This window comes from Haliotis asinina, chromosome 14 (genome assembly GCF_037392515.1).
Source record: "Haliotis asinina isolate JCU_RB_2024 chromosome 14, JCU_Hal_asi_v2, whole genome shotgun sequence".
Taxonomy (NCBI): Eukaryota; Metazoa; Mollusca; class Gastropoda; order Lepetellida; family Haliotidae; genus Haliotis; species Haliotis asinina.
In genome coordinates, this window is record NC_090293.1 from 23,402,088 (window position 1) to 23,420,110 (window position 18,023).

Consider the following 18,023-nt stretch of genomic DNA (forward strand, 5'->3'; position numbering starts at 1 on the left):
CACAACAAGCATGGGTTGGTAAACACCGATTCTAACCCGGATCTTCACGGGTCTTAATTTTGGGTTTAATGTTATCGAAAAATTGCAGTAATGTAATGAAAGTGAGTGACTTTAGTTTTACGCAACCTATAGCAATATTCCAGCAATATTACTGAAGGGTACACCGGAAATAGGCCTCACTCACTTCACCCATATTTGAATTGTAACCATGATCTTCGGCATGACGAGCGAACAGATTGATGACAAAGCTACCCACCACCCAATTCACGAAAGTACTGACTGACATAGAAAAGGGTTGGATGGCACAGTCGTAGAGGCCAATAGTTGACGGTGTATTGGTGCATGTCATCAGTCTCACCAAACTGTTTCAAACACAAAATCAACGTTTCAATTGAGAAGAATCCTATTTAAATATGCCGTTCAAGTTACTTTGAATGTTTTACGAAATCTATGGGGTGAGTTCAACTGAAAGGATTCTTGCCCTTTTAATCTGGTAGTGTCGTGAAGCCTGTTCCACGAAACAAACCCATCCTGCTTATTAATGTTTCTTGACAACTCAGTATGTCACTTCTTATTGAAGTCAGTTTCAGACAAGCAAACAAATAATTGATGAGTTCGTTTTATTGATTTATACAACATACTATTGTACCCACTCCTTATTCCAATACATGTATGTACAAGCGCGTCACTATATTCACTGTGCATGTTTCATTTCTCAACTTGAGGATCATATGTCTAAGTAATTCCTACGAAACATTTCATGTGCTCATGCGAACTAACATGAAGGCGAGAAATCGATAGCCTCTCTCAGCCTCAAAACAAAAACCACGTTGTGTAATAGTACGTATCATATTTCAAGGCGTACCGGAAACCTCCAAGTCCCAGTTTAATCACAAGTCAAACTAGTGGCCATGGCGATGTTAGGCTCTGTAAACAAAACAAAACACAGCATCTATACTCAAATGAAACACACTGAAGAAAAAACTGCTAAACTAATGTTAACATTAGTGATTGTGCGCGGCAACAAACACGGCTACATGTTATTCGTGTTCTTCTCTTGTCATATACCCATTAAATCGTAATGGCTATAAAGTCATGCAATACGGCTAACGTAGGCGAATATCTAGTATGTCTCAACCCTGAACCACATCGTGTTCCCTTCTGCCTAGCCGTAGCTGTGATGCTAACGTCCAAAGTTTTCTTAAGGTTCGTGGCACTGACAGACAGATTACAAGGAACTTCGTTGTGAAACGGGGTATGCAATATATGTATAGAACGCCATACTAGTGCATTTGGACCTTATGTTCTTAATTCGACAGTTTGACACTTAAACATACCGTCCTTAAGAGAGGATACGTAAGTCCCAAAACATTCAAAGCATATTGAAACGTTTCACGTTTTTAATCGTAGAATATATGACTTTTTAATATTGAAGGGATGGTGTAAATCTAACTAATGTCCATGCAGGTAGCAAAGCTAATCTAAGTCCCCATTCTCCCTAGTATGGTGTTCTACCTTCAGTAGTTGGCCAGTTGCAGCTTGCTTTTACATTTTTTATTTCATTACTAGTTTCAAATATATATCTGATAGACTAGGTGGATTTAATGTCCTTCGACGACAGATATCTTAAATTAATATTACCTTGTTTTCATCGCTATATGGCTGTAATATTAAGTGCAGGATATGTTTACCCTTCTGAAGACCTTGTGGCAAGACAAAGTTTCATAGATCCCACATACAATTGACACCACAGTTCGTCGCTTTACAACATACGGAATTTGTTCCTGAGAATAACCAAATCAATTAATCTCTAATGAGGAATAAGTGATATTCTCTAGACATACCTTGGGATGGGTATGGCTGTAGAACCAATGGCATGTCGGGTACACAGCCGCCGCAGAAACCGCCACAGTTGAGATTGATGATAAGTCCATCGTTAGTGCGACTGACTATCGTCCACGGCATCCATCCACTTCTTCTCCAATTAACCTGAAGATACAGGATGTGTCTACCGATTGAATAGTTTTTGACATACTCGACTGTTCACAACCACACTGACTGGGTACCGCATGTCAACATTAATTCAACCATTTATTAAACATTTGACATGTTTGCACTTTAATTTGGCTGCAATCATTAAATATCGCTAGTGAATGAGGGGTTGTGTGAAACCAGCTAGGGTCCATGCAGGTAGCAAAAGTGCCGCGTGCCCTTATGGTTCCTGTGATCTACCTTCAGTTGTTGAAAGTCTATAACCCGTTTTCATATTGTATCATACTCTCTAGTTAACCTGATTAAGATTTAATTGCTAGTTTTACAATATTATACCAATATCAACGTAACACGCATATGTAACGTTATCTTGAATAAAGGCAAGAGGCCTTTATATACTTTGTACACATTACTTCGATTTGACAGAACGCCGTCGTAATTACATAAAATCGCATGTCTACGTTATTTGAAATACTCACAAACCACCATTATACCAATTTCTATGGAGTTTCTTCTAAACTAGAGAAATCTGTCGCCTTCTATAAGTATGCTTGTGATCAGCGTTACAAGAACAAGGTCAAAATAATTCTTCAAAGGCATTTTGAATTTGGCATAGTAATACAGGACACATTTTATGGATAGCAACTTCTTGGGTTTATTTTCAGGACGTTTCGGGGCTTATCCTAGATGAGGGGGCTAGGATAAGCCCCGAAACGTCGTGAAAATGAACCCAAGGCTAGGATAAGCCACGAAACGTCGTGAAAATAAACCCAAGAAGTTGCTATCCATAAAATTGGTCCTGTATTAAGGTCAAAGTAGTCTAAAAGCTTCTTACAATATGCTTAGAGACGCATAGATTAGCATAGGGACGTCTTCAGAAATTAGTGTGACAATATTATGTCCGACGCAATGGCCAAGGTCGTTTTGTGTGAACTTTCTCCTCTGTCATCTGCTCCCTAGTGTGTGATTTCTTGGTCATTTACTTCGCATTCAATATTGCCTCCTTCCGGAGCCATATTTCGAAAATATTGTTTGACTTTTTTAGAAATGGATTGCAAATGTGGGGAATTTTCATTCACCGTTACAGGGTTCAAAATGAAATTGCAAAACCAATCCCATACATCAGTCAAAATATTGCCTTATTCAGTCCAAGAACTATATGGCGCTTGATGCTGCTATAACATATAAGTTGTGACATTCATTGATTGAGTTGTTGAGGAAAAGCAATACGATAAACATAACAGTACGAAATGGACTAAGTTTCCGCCGCCTTGTCCTGATAGCCATAATTTTAATTCTACTATGTTTCGGTTCTCGTGCTGATGAGAAAATCGGGCGAATGTCTCGAATATAAATAGCTGGTAAGAACAAACAGTAATTGATGATGATAAAATACATCAAATAATTACAATATGCCTTTTAGCCTGTTTAGTTTTGGGACTTCCTGCAATCGCCAGTGGCTGAGGAGATGGTGACTGTAAATCCGTCAAGGATCCGTGGAGGTAGCAAAGGCACTGTAAGCACTCATGGATAGTAGTATGGTGGTCTATCCTCTGTTGTTGGCGGTCTATAGCCCATTTTCACACTCTATATAGTCCAAACACTCGGGTTGGAGAAACAAGTGCTCACCTACTTCATTTTGAACAAAATTCCTCTGCTGAACTGCAGAACCCTTAAACCGTTGTATTTTCTGGTGGTCCCTGGTCGTAAGACCAACATGTCGGACGATCATTCTAACATTCATTGTTAGAAAATAATTGGTCACTTGTAAGTTTATGTCTGTAGCTCTATAAACGCATACATTTTTCGTCTACGCATTTGATACGCTGTATGTGATGTCCCTTATCTATGAAATAAACAGGTTTAACACGTCACCAATAACACCTTCATGTTTCTTTAATGACAGTGTGGTCCCAGCAGCGCGCTTAAGTGACGCCCGACAAATGATGTACGTAATATACTATGAATACCCGATCACTGAACATATCTCTAAGGAATGGCTCACGTTGACAGAACACTAGTTCCCGTCATTGATAAGACATGAATCTTTTTTAATTCAACGTACTGACGAACACTGACGTTCTTGTTCCGTAAATATTCATGAGACCTGCGAACCGAGGTTTCGTGAACTTTAAAGTGACTTTGCGATGTTAGGATCGAAGGTTTGTCTGGCAGTTTAAGTGCTTGCCCATGGGCGCGATAGTCAAAGCGTCAGTAGCGTTCAGTATAGTTCTGGGTCTTTATGAGGTTTATATTTACCGCAGAAGTGTATACAACTGGTTTTTGATTTAGAAAATTTGAAGCCGTTTTCAAGACACCATTTATCTATTTTGTCTAAACACAGATGCAGTTGCCGTTCAATAGTATGCATATTTTTCCCACGACAAGAAATATTAAAATCATCCACAAATAACGATCCATCAATTGAATTGTTTGAAACGTTCGTTAAACTATTTATCTTTATACTAAAAAGTGTGACTGACAAAATAGTGCCTTGTGGAACACCCTGATCCTGATTGTAATGATCAGACAGGGTAGAACCCACGCTGACTTGCAATTGCCTGTTATTTAAAAATTTGGCTATGAATTCAGGCAAACGACCTGGCAAACCGAAATCATGTAAATCTCTCAAAATGCCATATTTCCAGGTTGTGTCATATACTTTCTCAAGATCAAAAAAGATAGACACAGCATGTTGGTTATTAATCAGCGCGTTTTTCACAAATGATTCCAAACGCACTAAGTGATCGACTGTGCTTGTGTTTTTACGGAAACCACATTGTATATCTATTATGAGGTTATTTGTTTCCAAGTACCAAACTAGTCGATTATTTATCATGCGTTCCATGGTCTTACAAACACAACTAGTTAATGAAATCGGACGATAATTGGATGGATCCGTATGATCACGTTCAGGTTTAGGTAGTGGTACTACTATGGCATCGCGCCATGAAGAAGGATGGTTTCTTTGTTTCTCCGAGTTGAAAAGCGCTTGACGTAGAGTGCACCTTGATCCTTCATTTCAGATGCTATATCAAGTTCCGACAGATCATCAAACAATCGGTCTCGGTCTCTGACGATACCTGGGTGTGGTTTGTTTTACGCCACTTTCAGCGATGTCATAGCGGGGTGCATCAGAAATGGGCTACTGGACATGATCTGAATATTTAAGGAAGAATCATTGTTTTGAATTGTTGGCACGTTAGTAGCAAAGATTTCAAATATAAGATTTAGCAAGCTTGAAGAGAGATTTGATTTTATACCAGATGCCCAAAGTGGTTTTACAGAAGGACGTGACAAAATATTCACTTTGGACACATCGATAGGACATGTACTTAAAGGTCACATGCAACGTAAAATACAACTTTGCGGATTCTGGTACCTTTCGGTGTGCACTTACCGAAACAAATCATAAAAAATGCCAATTCAACCTATAAAGTTGAAAAAAACGCGATGAAAAAAAAGCCCGCGAAATCGGAGTTCAAACGTTTCACTAAATTCCCCCCAGCGCTGGGGGAAACTGGTTTCAACAGCTGTGCTGCGCTGCGTCCATAACGCATGCGCAGTGAATAGGTTCGCGGAGCTTGAAACAGTATGCATGCCCAGCGTCTGAGGTCGTGAGCAGTAGTCTAGTCTTGGTTGTGTACACAAACAAGTACATAATCTACTCGTTACGTAAAACAACGTAAGCAGTCTCTGTCACAGAGAAAGCTCAAGCTCAAAGCTCAAGCTCAATGGTTTATTGACACCTATATGTCTGTCTGCCTGTCTGCTAAAGACAACATGCAATACACAGCTTCAATCATTGACCACGTGCAATTTGAACTTAACACCTATCTGACTATACCGCAAAAAGAAAATAAGTTGATTTATGACTCGTGCACCCGAGTCCCGTGTCTGCCACATTATGTAATTAGGCACGTGTGATACACATGACATGTTTTTATGTCTGTGGGTTGCAAACAAACTACATTCATTTTTTTCGGATGACTGGATCTGACGGACACTTGTGCAAACACTTGTCAGATTCAAGTCCTGCTTTGTACTTGGACGAATGACAGATTCCAGCCACGCAGTAGTTTACCATCTCTACTGACATGATTTTTTATTGGATCGAGCGCAAATTCAGAGAACATGTATTTTCTAAACCCAACATCTCTATATACATTCTTCATGGATAACGACTTCTTTTCGTGTATATGATTTTGCTTGACAACAGTATATGAATCCATACTGAAACGACGCATCAAGTACACAAAAAGAAGTTGTTATCCATCAAGAATCTTACTTTCTTGTGACTGGCTATACTTCTAAAATGCCCATCAAACAGATCATCTATGTGTACACACAATGAACCCTCAACATGTCAGCAAATGGAACAGCCAGTCGGAAGCCGTCGTTACACTTGAGTGCATATCCACCCGCTATGACTGGGTTCGGTCTCCCGAGGGTTTCGTTTCTGGGGAAGTAAGCCCAAGTACAAAATATTTCACTTTTGAATCGCGATTGTACGCTTATAATTTTGTTTATTTGTTTTTTAAAAGCAGCAATGTATATCATATGTCATGAATAAGTGATAAATGTGTTTTAATTATGTTTGATTTTTTGGTTGCATGTGACCTTTAAAGAAAAGGTGTTTTGAGTGTCTTTTAATGTTAGTTTTACTTCCTAACGGACGACACGGCCCTTGTGAGTGAATCACTTACTGCCCTGCAATCCCAGCCAGATTGTTTTTTTTTAGAATACGGTACTGCTTACTGTTTGTAGACTTACTGTTAACAATGATAACACCAAATTGGTTACATCGAGAATATTCCACTAAGAGATGTCAATATATTTTATATGTAGAAAGGTAGCGCAAGTAACATATTTGTTGAGAGTGGATTTAGTAGGTTCCCAATCTTATGATCAAATACTGGTTGAAACAAGTCAGGTCAGGAACATGTATTGTAAAGGAAATGCACCGGATGAAACTTGTATTGTTATCGCACTACACAGGACATTATAAAAGTAAATGGTATTTATTCTGCATGGCCGTTGTCTAATGACACACATGTAACAGTTTTCATGTCTTTGTTAAAACAGCGATTACACGATCAATATATGACGCACTGGAATCAGGAATTAAGGGAAAAAAGCCCTTAATTATGTTTGCATAGGCGATGTAAAGTAAATTGTGGTTATGACATTTTTAACTTTGCAAATAACTATAAACTTTAAATAAATAAAGAAAGTCATCCCAGGCGACATTTATTTAAACTTGTGGAAGGATAGAACACAACGGGAACCAATAACGTGTACAAAGAGTAATGAACGTAGAAATTGATTTCATATTTCTATAAACTGCAAGCATTTCTTCAATTTGAAAATTATAAAGCCACCTGGTCATAAACGCCATCCGGTAAATAATATAGTACGGTTGTTTTCAACAAAAGGTGCTACAATACCAAGGCTGTCACGTAAATATATACATGAACCGTCCCAACTGAGAAACAACAGTGAAACAACAGAATAATCAAAATGTCAGTCCTGAACACTGACAAGTGTCGTACTTCCTAGAGTATCACTGAAGTGTGCGTCAATAAGTGAGTCAGTCTGCGTGTATCCACAGTCCCTAATATAGATTTAGTCCCATTTCTGGTACGTTAGTCCCAAAAGATTTAATGTAAATTTAAGTTTTCCAGGTTTTTAATCGTAGTATATTTGTCATTTTAATTTATGGCTAATTCTCTGCATAAGAGCCAATGGCTGAGGGGATGGTGTAAATCCAGCTAGGGTCCATGCAGGTAGCAAAAGTAATGTAAGTCCCCATGGTCCGTAGTGTGGTGATTTACCTTCAGTTGTTGGTGATCTGTAGCCCATTTCTATATTGTATTCTCCTCTATAGTTAAACTGTTTCAGATCTAATCACTAGTTTTACATTCTTCTCTGTGTTAATTTCACGGTCCTTCGTTGATAGGATTTTACAATGTCATTAGTGAGTGAGTTTAGTTTTACGCCGCACTCAGCAATATTACAGCTATATGGCGGCGGTCTGTAAATAATCGAGTCTGGACCAGTTAACCCAGTTAAGGTCCCGGGTAGAATAGGCCTTCAACAATCCATGCGTGCCATAAAAGGCGACTATGCTTGTCGTAAGAGGCGACTAACGGGATCGGGTGGTCAGGCTCGCTGGCTTGGTTGACACATGTCATCGGTTCCCAATTGCGCGGATCGATGCTCCTGTTGATGATCACTGGATTGTCTGGTCCAGACTCGATTATTTACAGACCGCCGCTCTATAGCTAGAGTATTGCTGAGTGTGGCGTAAAACTAAATTCACTCACTCACTAATTAGACTTGAGTAGGCTAATTAAATGGGTCAACTTAATCGGTCAATGATACCTTACCGTGAGAGACACAAGCACATTAAAGAAACACGGTTCTTCATGGCCACCATCATTTTTATTCGCTCCTCATAGGTCTTAGGAGCACAGGTTTGTTCTTCACGAGCACGTTTCTTCATGTTGCTGGTCAAACGTCTCGAAGCAAGACTCGAGTGGAGTTCAGCTACCGACATCCCCGCGCGATTTGAAACAAGTGTCATCAGAAGATGACATATCCCCCATCCCCCCACATATTTGAAAGGATAAATCATCTACGAGTTACTTGATGTTATTCTTTAGACTAAAATCGAATCGTTTCCATGGAAATCATGAAAAATGTAAATGTCATATATCTCTAAACAGCAAAATGCACACTATATGATCTGTCTCATACATCTGTCAAGACCTGTTGAAAGATATCAAATGGTTTTCGAGTTGTGCTCCGGAAACGAAGCCCATCCCTCCCTTTTGAATCAAAGTCCGAATCGTTTCCACCAAAACCGGGAAAATAGAAATGCCAACATTTTGTACATAGGAAAAAGCAACTCTTTGGGGTCTACCTCACATATCCGCCAAGCTTTGCAGAAAGATATTAAGACTTTCTTCAGGTTGTGCTCCGGAAACGAAGTCCGAATCGTTTTCGTGCAATCCCAGAAAATTATAAATCATCAAAGTCTGTAAATAGCAAAAGGCACCACTTCAACATCTGTCTCATATATCTGCCAAGACGTAATGAAACTAAGATATCAAGAAGTTTTTGAGTTGTACTCCGGAAACGAAAGACACCCGTCCTTTTTGAAACTAAGTCCGAATCGTTTCCATGGAAACCGGTAACATAAAAATGACAAAAATCTGCAAATAGCAAAAGGCATCACTTTAAGATCTGCCTCACACATCTGTCAAGTATTGCTGAAAGATATTAAGACGTTTTCGAGTTGTGCTCCGGAAACGAAACACACCCCTCCGAAACGTTTCCATGGAAATCGAGAGCATCTCAAAATCTCAAAAACCCGTAAACCCCCAAAGGGACCACTGTAGGTTCTGATTGATATATCTACCAAACTTTGCAGAAAAAAATATTGAACGCTTTGTGACTTAAGCTCCGGAAACAAAACACATCCAAAGTCCGAAACGTTTCCATGGAACCGAGGAAATGATAGATCACCTGAATCAAAACCTTGTAAATAGCCAAAGGCACTACTTTGAGGTTTGCCTCACATATCTGTCAAGGTTTGCCAAAACATAGCAAGACGTTTTCGAGCTGTCCTGCGGAAACATGCTTATCCCTCCCATAAGACTAAGACTAAAACGTTTCCATAGTAAACAAAACAATATGTATATATATATGCCAAAAGTCCGTAAATAGCAAAAGGCACAACCATAGGATCAGTTTATTATATCTACTAATATTCTTCAACAGAATAATATGCAAATGAATATGCAAATATGCAAATTCGGTCCAGTTATGTATTTGCACTCTAACGGTTTATCAGTGTGATTAATAATTTTTATTGTATATATGTGGAAGACTGCTAATTAGAGGGAAATAATCGCCTAGTGAACAAACTGTCGCCATGCTGGGATGCTCTTTACAGCATCACCTTAGACACTGTGAATATGTTCTTGTGCAGGCCGCAAAGCACTCTGAATCCTCCACTGACCCTCTCATGGTGATCTACCTTCAAATGTTGGTGATGTATACAACTCGTGTTTTATCTTGTTTTGTCGAAATATTGCTATCAGTTTTACCGTTCCGCACTAGTTTTAACCGCAGCTGTGATATTCTAGTTGTTTTACTGTCCTTTGATGTTTCTATAATACACACATATCCCATTTCAATTTCAGGTCTGTCCTCCTCACGATATTGCTGAAATATTGCTGATGTGACGTTAAATATTAACTCACTCACTCTGAATCCGATTCGATGCAGACACTTGCACAGTGACTTAGTGAACCGAAAATGTCGGTCTCATGAAACACGACTGAGCGAGTCTCATGAAACACAACTGAGCGAGTGAATATTAACGACACATTAGCCATATCGTGACGAGAACATAATGAACATTTATAATTGAGAACAAGGATATATCTCCGTGTACCTAACATTCACAATGAATACTGACCACAATACCGCATTCGCACAGTCCATGTGGCAACGTGACATGTTTAGTAACACGCAAACAAAACCTGCACTGCCGTCCTTACAGTCGACAGAGGTCAACAATACGCAGCTTATACTGTAAAAGCAAGCAACCTGCATTATATACAACATAAACAATAGCAAATTGTTTCTAACACGATGATTAATTTAATGGAGATTCCATAGAGCTCACCGCAAGATCAACTCTCATCCCCGTGCCTGTGGTATCGATAGTGAAGGTCCCAAGAGGTCCACAGTTGTTGTTGGACCCATGGTTTGTATAACAGTCATGTCCTTCCCCATACGGGTACAGATTCTTCGTTGATGTTGCGAACTGATGATCACCGCGCACAATCTCCATTGTCTGTAAAATAAGTAACACTCTTTGGCAAAGTTAGTAAATTGTTTTTTGTGATGTCCAAATGCCCTATGCTATTGGTTCTTCAGTTAATTAGGTACTACCAGCAACAATACAAAAAGAATGGAGGTGCTGCTTGTGGTGCCAGAAATAAGTACTGTGTAAAGCGAAAAAAGAAGAGATATAAACATATATTCGTGCGCCCCCGACAAGGGACCTCAGCCAGCTGAACAGTTTTTTTCCGATGGCAAGGGCCACCCAAATCAGAGAGCCTGTTCACCTAATCCCGTTCCCCGCCTCTTAAGACAAACGATCGATGCCCATGGTGTTGATCACTGGATTACCTGGTCCAACTAAATAGTGCTGAATATGGTGTAAAACCACAACACTCACTTCCGTGTTGACCTTTATTTTGGTAAACGTTGTATCACCGCCGTGTTGTGCCCACGTTCCTGTTGACCCGCAGTTAGCTCTCTTAAGGTTTGGATAGTGTCCACTGTTGGGATTCCCGAGTGTCACGTACTCTGACGGGGAGTTACTAGACATCCCATGACAGTAAATCCTGGCTTTTTGACCATTAAATGTTGGCGGGTAGAGCCAATACTCCCCGTCTCCCCGACCACTCTCACAACGTTTCACTTCGGCACATGTGGATGGACCTATGAACAAGCACATGTATTATCTGTGAACAAGCACATATAGATAATACGTATATGCATCTCAAAATTATGATACCGATATGATACGTATCGCGATACAACGTTTCCGGTATTTTGCCTGAAGTAAGGTGTCATTGCCTGGATGTCACGTTGATACCAAAGCTCACCAGTCAGCAAATACCTGGGTAAAGATTATTCTAGAGCGGACATTGACTATCAGCCAAGTATCCGTCACCCACACTCACCAAGTCTTGTTACATCGGTACAAATTACAAAGGAAATCTATGTTAACTGGATCCATGTTAACTTTTAAGAATGCCTTTATTTGTATTTAACACTACAAGAACCATACTTTCTTCAGATTGCACCAGGTTAGTATTTAAAATAACATTCACCGAACCGTCAAAGCCGTGCGTAGTCTTGCCCACCATGGCGAGAATGTAACTTAGAACAAACGCCACCATCTGTCAGTGTAGTTGAACTAGCTATTCACAATTTCAGATATATACATATATACCACTACTTGAAATGTGTCAGTTCATGATCTAGTTCTCTGTCATTGATCTTTACTAAAACACACTCTTTGTATTCACAAATCTGTCTTCACAGATGAATCCAAGGATATTGGTAATGCCACTGTAGTTGGATCCTGAACAATTTGTCCCGCTACAAGATTACCTCTGAACACTTACACTATTACTGCCGAGGCAAATCCCATTTTAAATGTTCTTAATTAATCTAATATATGTAAACAATTCATGAAATGTTCAAAGTGTCTTTTCAATCTCCACTCCCCTGGGTATCATACAACTTGTGCAGCCACTAGGCTCAACAAGTCACTGACCTTCCCATCATTAAGAATTCATAGCTGAGTGGCCTGGAACATGTAGTCAACATACTTTCCCCAAGTTTACTGCACCTACAACATGGTGTTATTCATGTGCCCACCATCTGGTCACACACTAACGCATTCATGGGTTCTTCTTAAGACCACAGGGTTGTGTACTGTTCACTAGGGGTTTTGCCAACAAGAAAATAGTCTCCACACAAAGTTCACTCCTAGGTGTTGTACCCGGTCACAGATGGGCTCGATCCCGACACCTCAACCAAGCTGGTTGACATGTTTGGTGCCTTATACAGCACGCACACCAGCATTTTAATTGTATTAAATGTGATGTGTAATGTTTGTGTTAGATTATTTAACTATTTGAAATGGTTAGCTTTCAGACAATATGGCAATGCAACATATGTCATATTTGGGATTTCACTTTCTTAGTAAAGTACAAATTGTAGTACTTTTTTCGGTTAAGTCCCATCCGGGATTCGAACCCGCACCCTCAGAGTCAGGCACCTAATCAGGCACCTAATTTTTCAAACTTATGCTCTTGATGCCAATAACTGACCATTTACTGACCACTATCATATAGCTTAATATATCGGTAATAAACACCAAACAAACAAAACTCTTTCATGATACAAAAACAGATGACAGGGAATGAAAAAAGAATGTCTACAGCTAATACTACATATACCAGACAAGAATGTTTGATAAATTATATGACACCCAGTGTGGGGATTCATGAACAATTCAGATTTTTGTCGAACTTCCTTTTTCACACTTTTTAATGTTTTTTATGTTAAAGTTGTAAACAAACTTGTCCTCTGTTTTTGTTCAAAATGCTAGATGTTATTGAAGATTTATACTGAAGATGATTACATCCTGATTGCACTGTCAACATTGTTACTATTTCCTGAATCGCTGTCCGACAATTCCGTTCTCTTGAAACAATCTCGCTTCTTTAGATTAATCAGTACAATAGTGGAAATGTTTCTCCTGCCCTTAGCTAGTGTAACCGTACACTCACGTTTGCAAGTCATTGTTGACCAGTTTCCACTGATGAGGCAGGTGACATCGTTTTCAGTGTCTGGTATCCGACCCTCGTTGCAGTCATAGGTAACAACCTCACCGACACTATAAGGTTTCTTCGTGGCGTCGAACAACTTGACGCTGTGTTCAATAGTAGGACCTACAGAACATTCTGAAAAGACGAAGACTTATGGTGGAAACATATTATGAATAACTCCGATGCAAAATTTGTGCTATTTGTTCCTGAAACTCTTGCTGATTTTTGTTAACACCTTTCTGAACGTTTTATTGGGGAATTGTTCAACGTATGTTTAGACGGAATCTCATCTGGTGTGTATAACGTATATTTAACGTTAAACATGTATAACCTGAGTTGTGACTACTCTCGCTCAGACAATCCCTGCTGAAAAAGCTGAACAACGAATATGCCATCTGGCTATCACGACACACGTCATCATGTTTATTCTGTTTGACATTTCTGTTCGTATGTTCGAATCTGCAATTCGCTTTCAAGAATCTCACTGGGAATGAAAGAAAACTATGATGTCATTTTTGACTGTGAAATACGTTGTTTCATGTCGCGTTTCTTGCATACTGATTGCATAATGTACGATTTCAATTTAACTTCGCTTCAACAAAGATCTAAACTTTCGTGAGAGCATTTTATTCATTCCAGGATCTGTTGCGTGTTACTGGCTGCTGATTGTCCACATATCGTTAATTGTGTGGCCAGCGAGATTGTAAAAACGCAAACTGTGTTTCCTTTTCACATTCACCTTGTATCTTGTGTGTTTTCAAATTATTTTCCGTGCAGGTAGCAAAGGCAATGTAAGTCCGCTTGGTCCTTAGTATGGTGATCTACCTTCATTTGTTGGTTATCTATAGCCTCTTTTTATATTATGTATTGTGCAACTTGTGCTGCTAGATTTAGCTTCGTTGCTAGTTTTAAATTCGAATTGTGATGCTCTAGTTATTCTACCGTACTTTGATGACGGGTTTCATACTATATACATATTTTGTATAATCATGTTTGTTCTCGTCACGATATGGCTGAAATATTGCTGATGTGACGTTAAATTAAAACCCACTCACTCTAATTATTTTCTGTTTTTATGGATGTTGGGGACGGTCAAACATGTCGTGCTTGACTACGTTTTTCCATCATAAGGAATAAGGTCAAAACAGTAAATGACCTTTTTAACCTCAACTGTCATTTAATCATTGCATTTTAAAACGAAATTGAACTATTACATAAATTTTGATATTTGATTTTAAAATCGGTAGTGTAATTCAGCATCTGAGATTGTGAGTACCTGAAACCTCATGGAGGGGTTGAACCACTGTAAAATTATTGTCCTCCTGTGGGGGTTCGTAAGCCCCAAAACATTCAAAGCGACTATTAACATACCATTCTAGCTAGCAGTAGAATATGTGTTATTTTAATGTATGGCTGACAGATTATGGGATGATGCATATCCAGCTAGGGTCCATGAAGGAAGTCATGGTAATATATGCCTGCATGGTCCCTGGCATGGTGATCTCTCTTGAGTTGTTGGCAATATTTAGCCTGTATAGATATTGTAATATTGCCTATGTGACTTGAAATCGTAACCCACTCTCTCGCTGGATTATTAGAGTTTCATTTTGAAAATCGACCCGTGAATAATCGGGGTAGAATTATAGGTCTTCAGCAACCTATGCTTGTCGTAAGAGGCGACTAACGGGATCGGGTGTTCAGGCTTGCTGACTTGGTCGACACATGTCATCGGTTCCCTCCTGCGCAGATCGACGCTAATGTTGTTGATCACTGGATTGTCTGGTCCAGACTCGATTATTCACAGACCGCCGTCATATAGCTGGAATATTGCTGAGTGCGGCGTAAAACTAAACTCACTCACTCACTCCGTAAATTGTACGTCTTGTCTCAAAGATTATTACTAGCCACCAGCAAATCATGCGCAAAAGGTGGTGGTCAAGCATATGAAATTATGATCGCGTGACCCGAGTCGTGTTTTCGGAAAAGAGCATGAAGCATGCACCCTCGTGGTTCACCAATGCTGAAGTGGGCGGATGTCTCAGGTCATATCTGTCCATAATGGCTTTTACTCGTGTTAAATGTAACTCATTGCTCCCAATGTGAAGCTTCATTTTAGTATTAATAACGCTATGACCGTTCTGACATCCATTGGACGGTGTGGTAGTCTCGAAGATTAAGCGTTCGCTCGTTTTGTAGAAGACCAGGGTTCTATTCCAAACAGGCACAATGTGTGAAGCCCATCTCTGGTATCCTCCGCCGTGCTATTGCTGTGATATTGCTAAAAGCTTTGTAGAAAAAAAGCTCTCTTACTCTAACATCGATTAGTCAGCATAAAACAAACTAGAAGAATGAAGATTTTTATGGATATCAACTTCTTTATTATGAGTACACAACGTTTCGGAGTTAATGCTTACTCCTTCATCCACCTGATGAAGGAGTAAGCATTAACTCCAAAACGATGAAGGAGTAAGCATTAACTCCGAAACGTTGTGTACTCTTAATAAAGAAGCTGATATCCATAAAAATCTTCATTCTTATGTATTTCACTTCTAAATGCCCTTCAAAGACTTGAAACAAACTAGAACTCTCTTTGAAGAATTCTCTTTGATGCATTATCTACGGCATTGTCAGTGTCGAACAAAAATATCTTGTCAACTAAAATGCTATCCTTTATTTCCCTCCACCAACAAGATTGCAACCGTACAAGATTTGATAGCGCATCATGCCGTAATTAGTCTAAATCGACATGAAGTGGTTATCCGAAGGTGTTACATTGAACACGCTCATTATTATCACTCAAGTTTTTGAGTATGGTTTTACGCCGCGTGTACTAATATTCTAGCAATATCAAGGCAAGGGTCATCAGATACGGACTTCACACATAGTACCCATGTGGGGATTCGAACCCGGTTCTTCGACATGACGGCCCAATGCTTAAACCACTAGGCTACCCCACCGCCCTGATGGTTCTTCATTTATGTTATTTTTTTCAAGGGAGAGGATCCCCTCTCAGTGTATTCCTTGTCAGAGTCCTTTGACTGTCAAACACTTTATGTTGGAATGTATGAATTTTTCGCTCATTTCGCAACGATTCTTTACTAGTCCCACTATTTCTAAACTTTTCAATACCGTTTCTAATTATGGCGCATTTGAAATAAATCAAAGTATATGACTTAAGATATACATTTGAAGTTCTGAATGCATGTTTCTACTAGTCGCCGTAACACAGACTGACGTTTTAATGGTCTAGGTCACTTTTATTGCATATCTATTTCTTAGAAAAATACTTATTTTTCTACCTGCAAAATTGATGGTTCGACCTTAAGCAACATATACACAACAGTCAACAATGAAAGCAGAATACACGCGTCAGTCGAGATCGCTAGATGACTATTGAAGAACTGTTAATCGCCAACACTCTAGAACATGTATTCATAATACAATTTAAGATGAGATTTTATCTCTGTCACAAAGTTTACCTGTGGGTTTTCTGAAGTAGGTAGTACCGTCACTGACGTTCCCTGTCGGTTCCAGAAATATCATAGAATGAATCTGACAAAACGAACTTCCTTGGTTGTAGTAGAAAGACCAACAGCCTGGGTGTGATCCACAGTTGGCAGCGCACTCTGCACGAGGAACCCCGCTGAATGCTTTGAGAATGTTCTCATAGTTAATTATTCCATCGTACGTTGCCATGTATATCCACGAAAAATTACTTTCTGAACATAGTGTTGCCAAAGAAAACTTCAACTTTAGAACCAGTACTAAAGCGATCCTCAGAATCATAATCGGACAAAGGTGCTGCCTAGGAACGAAGAGGGCTCGTTACCTTGCATAGAGACAGCACTCGCTGAATGTCCTTCCACTTATCGCTGAGAAACATGGTCGCGAACCATGACGACATAATCACTGTAGGGAATATTGACATGAACGTTTGCTGGCCTTAAGGAATTACAACAATTGAGATCTCACTCACTTCGCTATACCAGCTAGTTAGTCTTTGTTCAGTGTCAGTTCATGCTGTAGGCCATTGTTATCTTGCATGTGTTTTGAGTAAATTGTTGTCTGAACATAATACTGTCTGATAATGTGAACCTACCCTCCGCAACGGTGGCTTGTCGGTGGCTAAGTATAGTCTCCTGTTCTCTTGAAATAATTCGGGAGCGTATGGAATGCGTCAGAATAGGCAGTTGCATTAGACATCATTTTTGTGACGGCTTCATCAAATTTAGAAATTTCCTCCACGTCTACCCTTTATTTTTTTAAAAACTTTATTGAAGCCTTAAATGTTATGTCCTTCATCAACATTCTTAGCCAGAGTGGTACAACGTTCGTTGGAATCCTGATAAAAAGAGGCATGCTCACGATATGGCTGAAATGGCATGACAGTAGTACCTTCACTCACCTACCTATTGATATTTGCGTTCAGGTGCTTGAGTACATCAATGCTTACATTCAACATTCAGTAACGGATCGCTCATACATTGTCCATAGCAAAAGCGAGACAGTAGTTAAGTATAGTCAGTTCGTGTTGCGCATCTACAAACAGGAGGAACATAATGAGTAATTACGTGTGGAAGAAATACGTTTCATTACTGTTATGAC

The 18,023-nt window shown here is 39.4% G+C and overlaps 1 protein-coding gene across 1 annotated transcript; it reads right to left on the reverse strand.

Moving 5' to 3' along the window:
- Positions 1-886: 886 nt before the first annotated feature.
- On the reverse strand, positions 887-17,204 carry LOC137260610 (uncharacterized). The gene is made up of 6 exons (XM_067798203.1): positions 16,898-17,204; positions 13,380-13,553; positions 11,249-11,514; positions 10,691-10,861; positions 1,845-1,989; positions 887-927 (listed from the first exon to the last, which is right to left on the reverse strand). The coding sequence occupies exons 1-6, from the start codon at positions 17,202-17,204 to the stop codon at positions 887-889; spliced, it is 1,104 nt and encodes a 367-aa protein (XP_067654304.1).
- Between the last annotated feature and the right edge of the window lie 819 nt (positions 17,205-18,023).

Coding starts and splice junctions, on each gene's coding strand:
- LOC137260610 (XM_067798203.1), bottom strand. CDS start 17,204: ATGATTCTGAGGATCGCTTTAGTACTGGTTCTAAAGTTGAAGTTTTCT. Junction 11,515..13,379: donor GTCAACAATGACTTGCAAAC/GTGAGTGTACGG, acceptor GCTTGTTCATAG/GTCCATCCACATGTGCCGAA. Junction 928..1,844: donor ACAGCCATACCCATCCCAAG/GTATGTCTAGAG, acceptor TTTTGTTTACAG/AGCCTAACATCGCCATGGCC.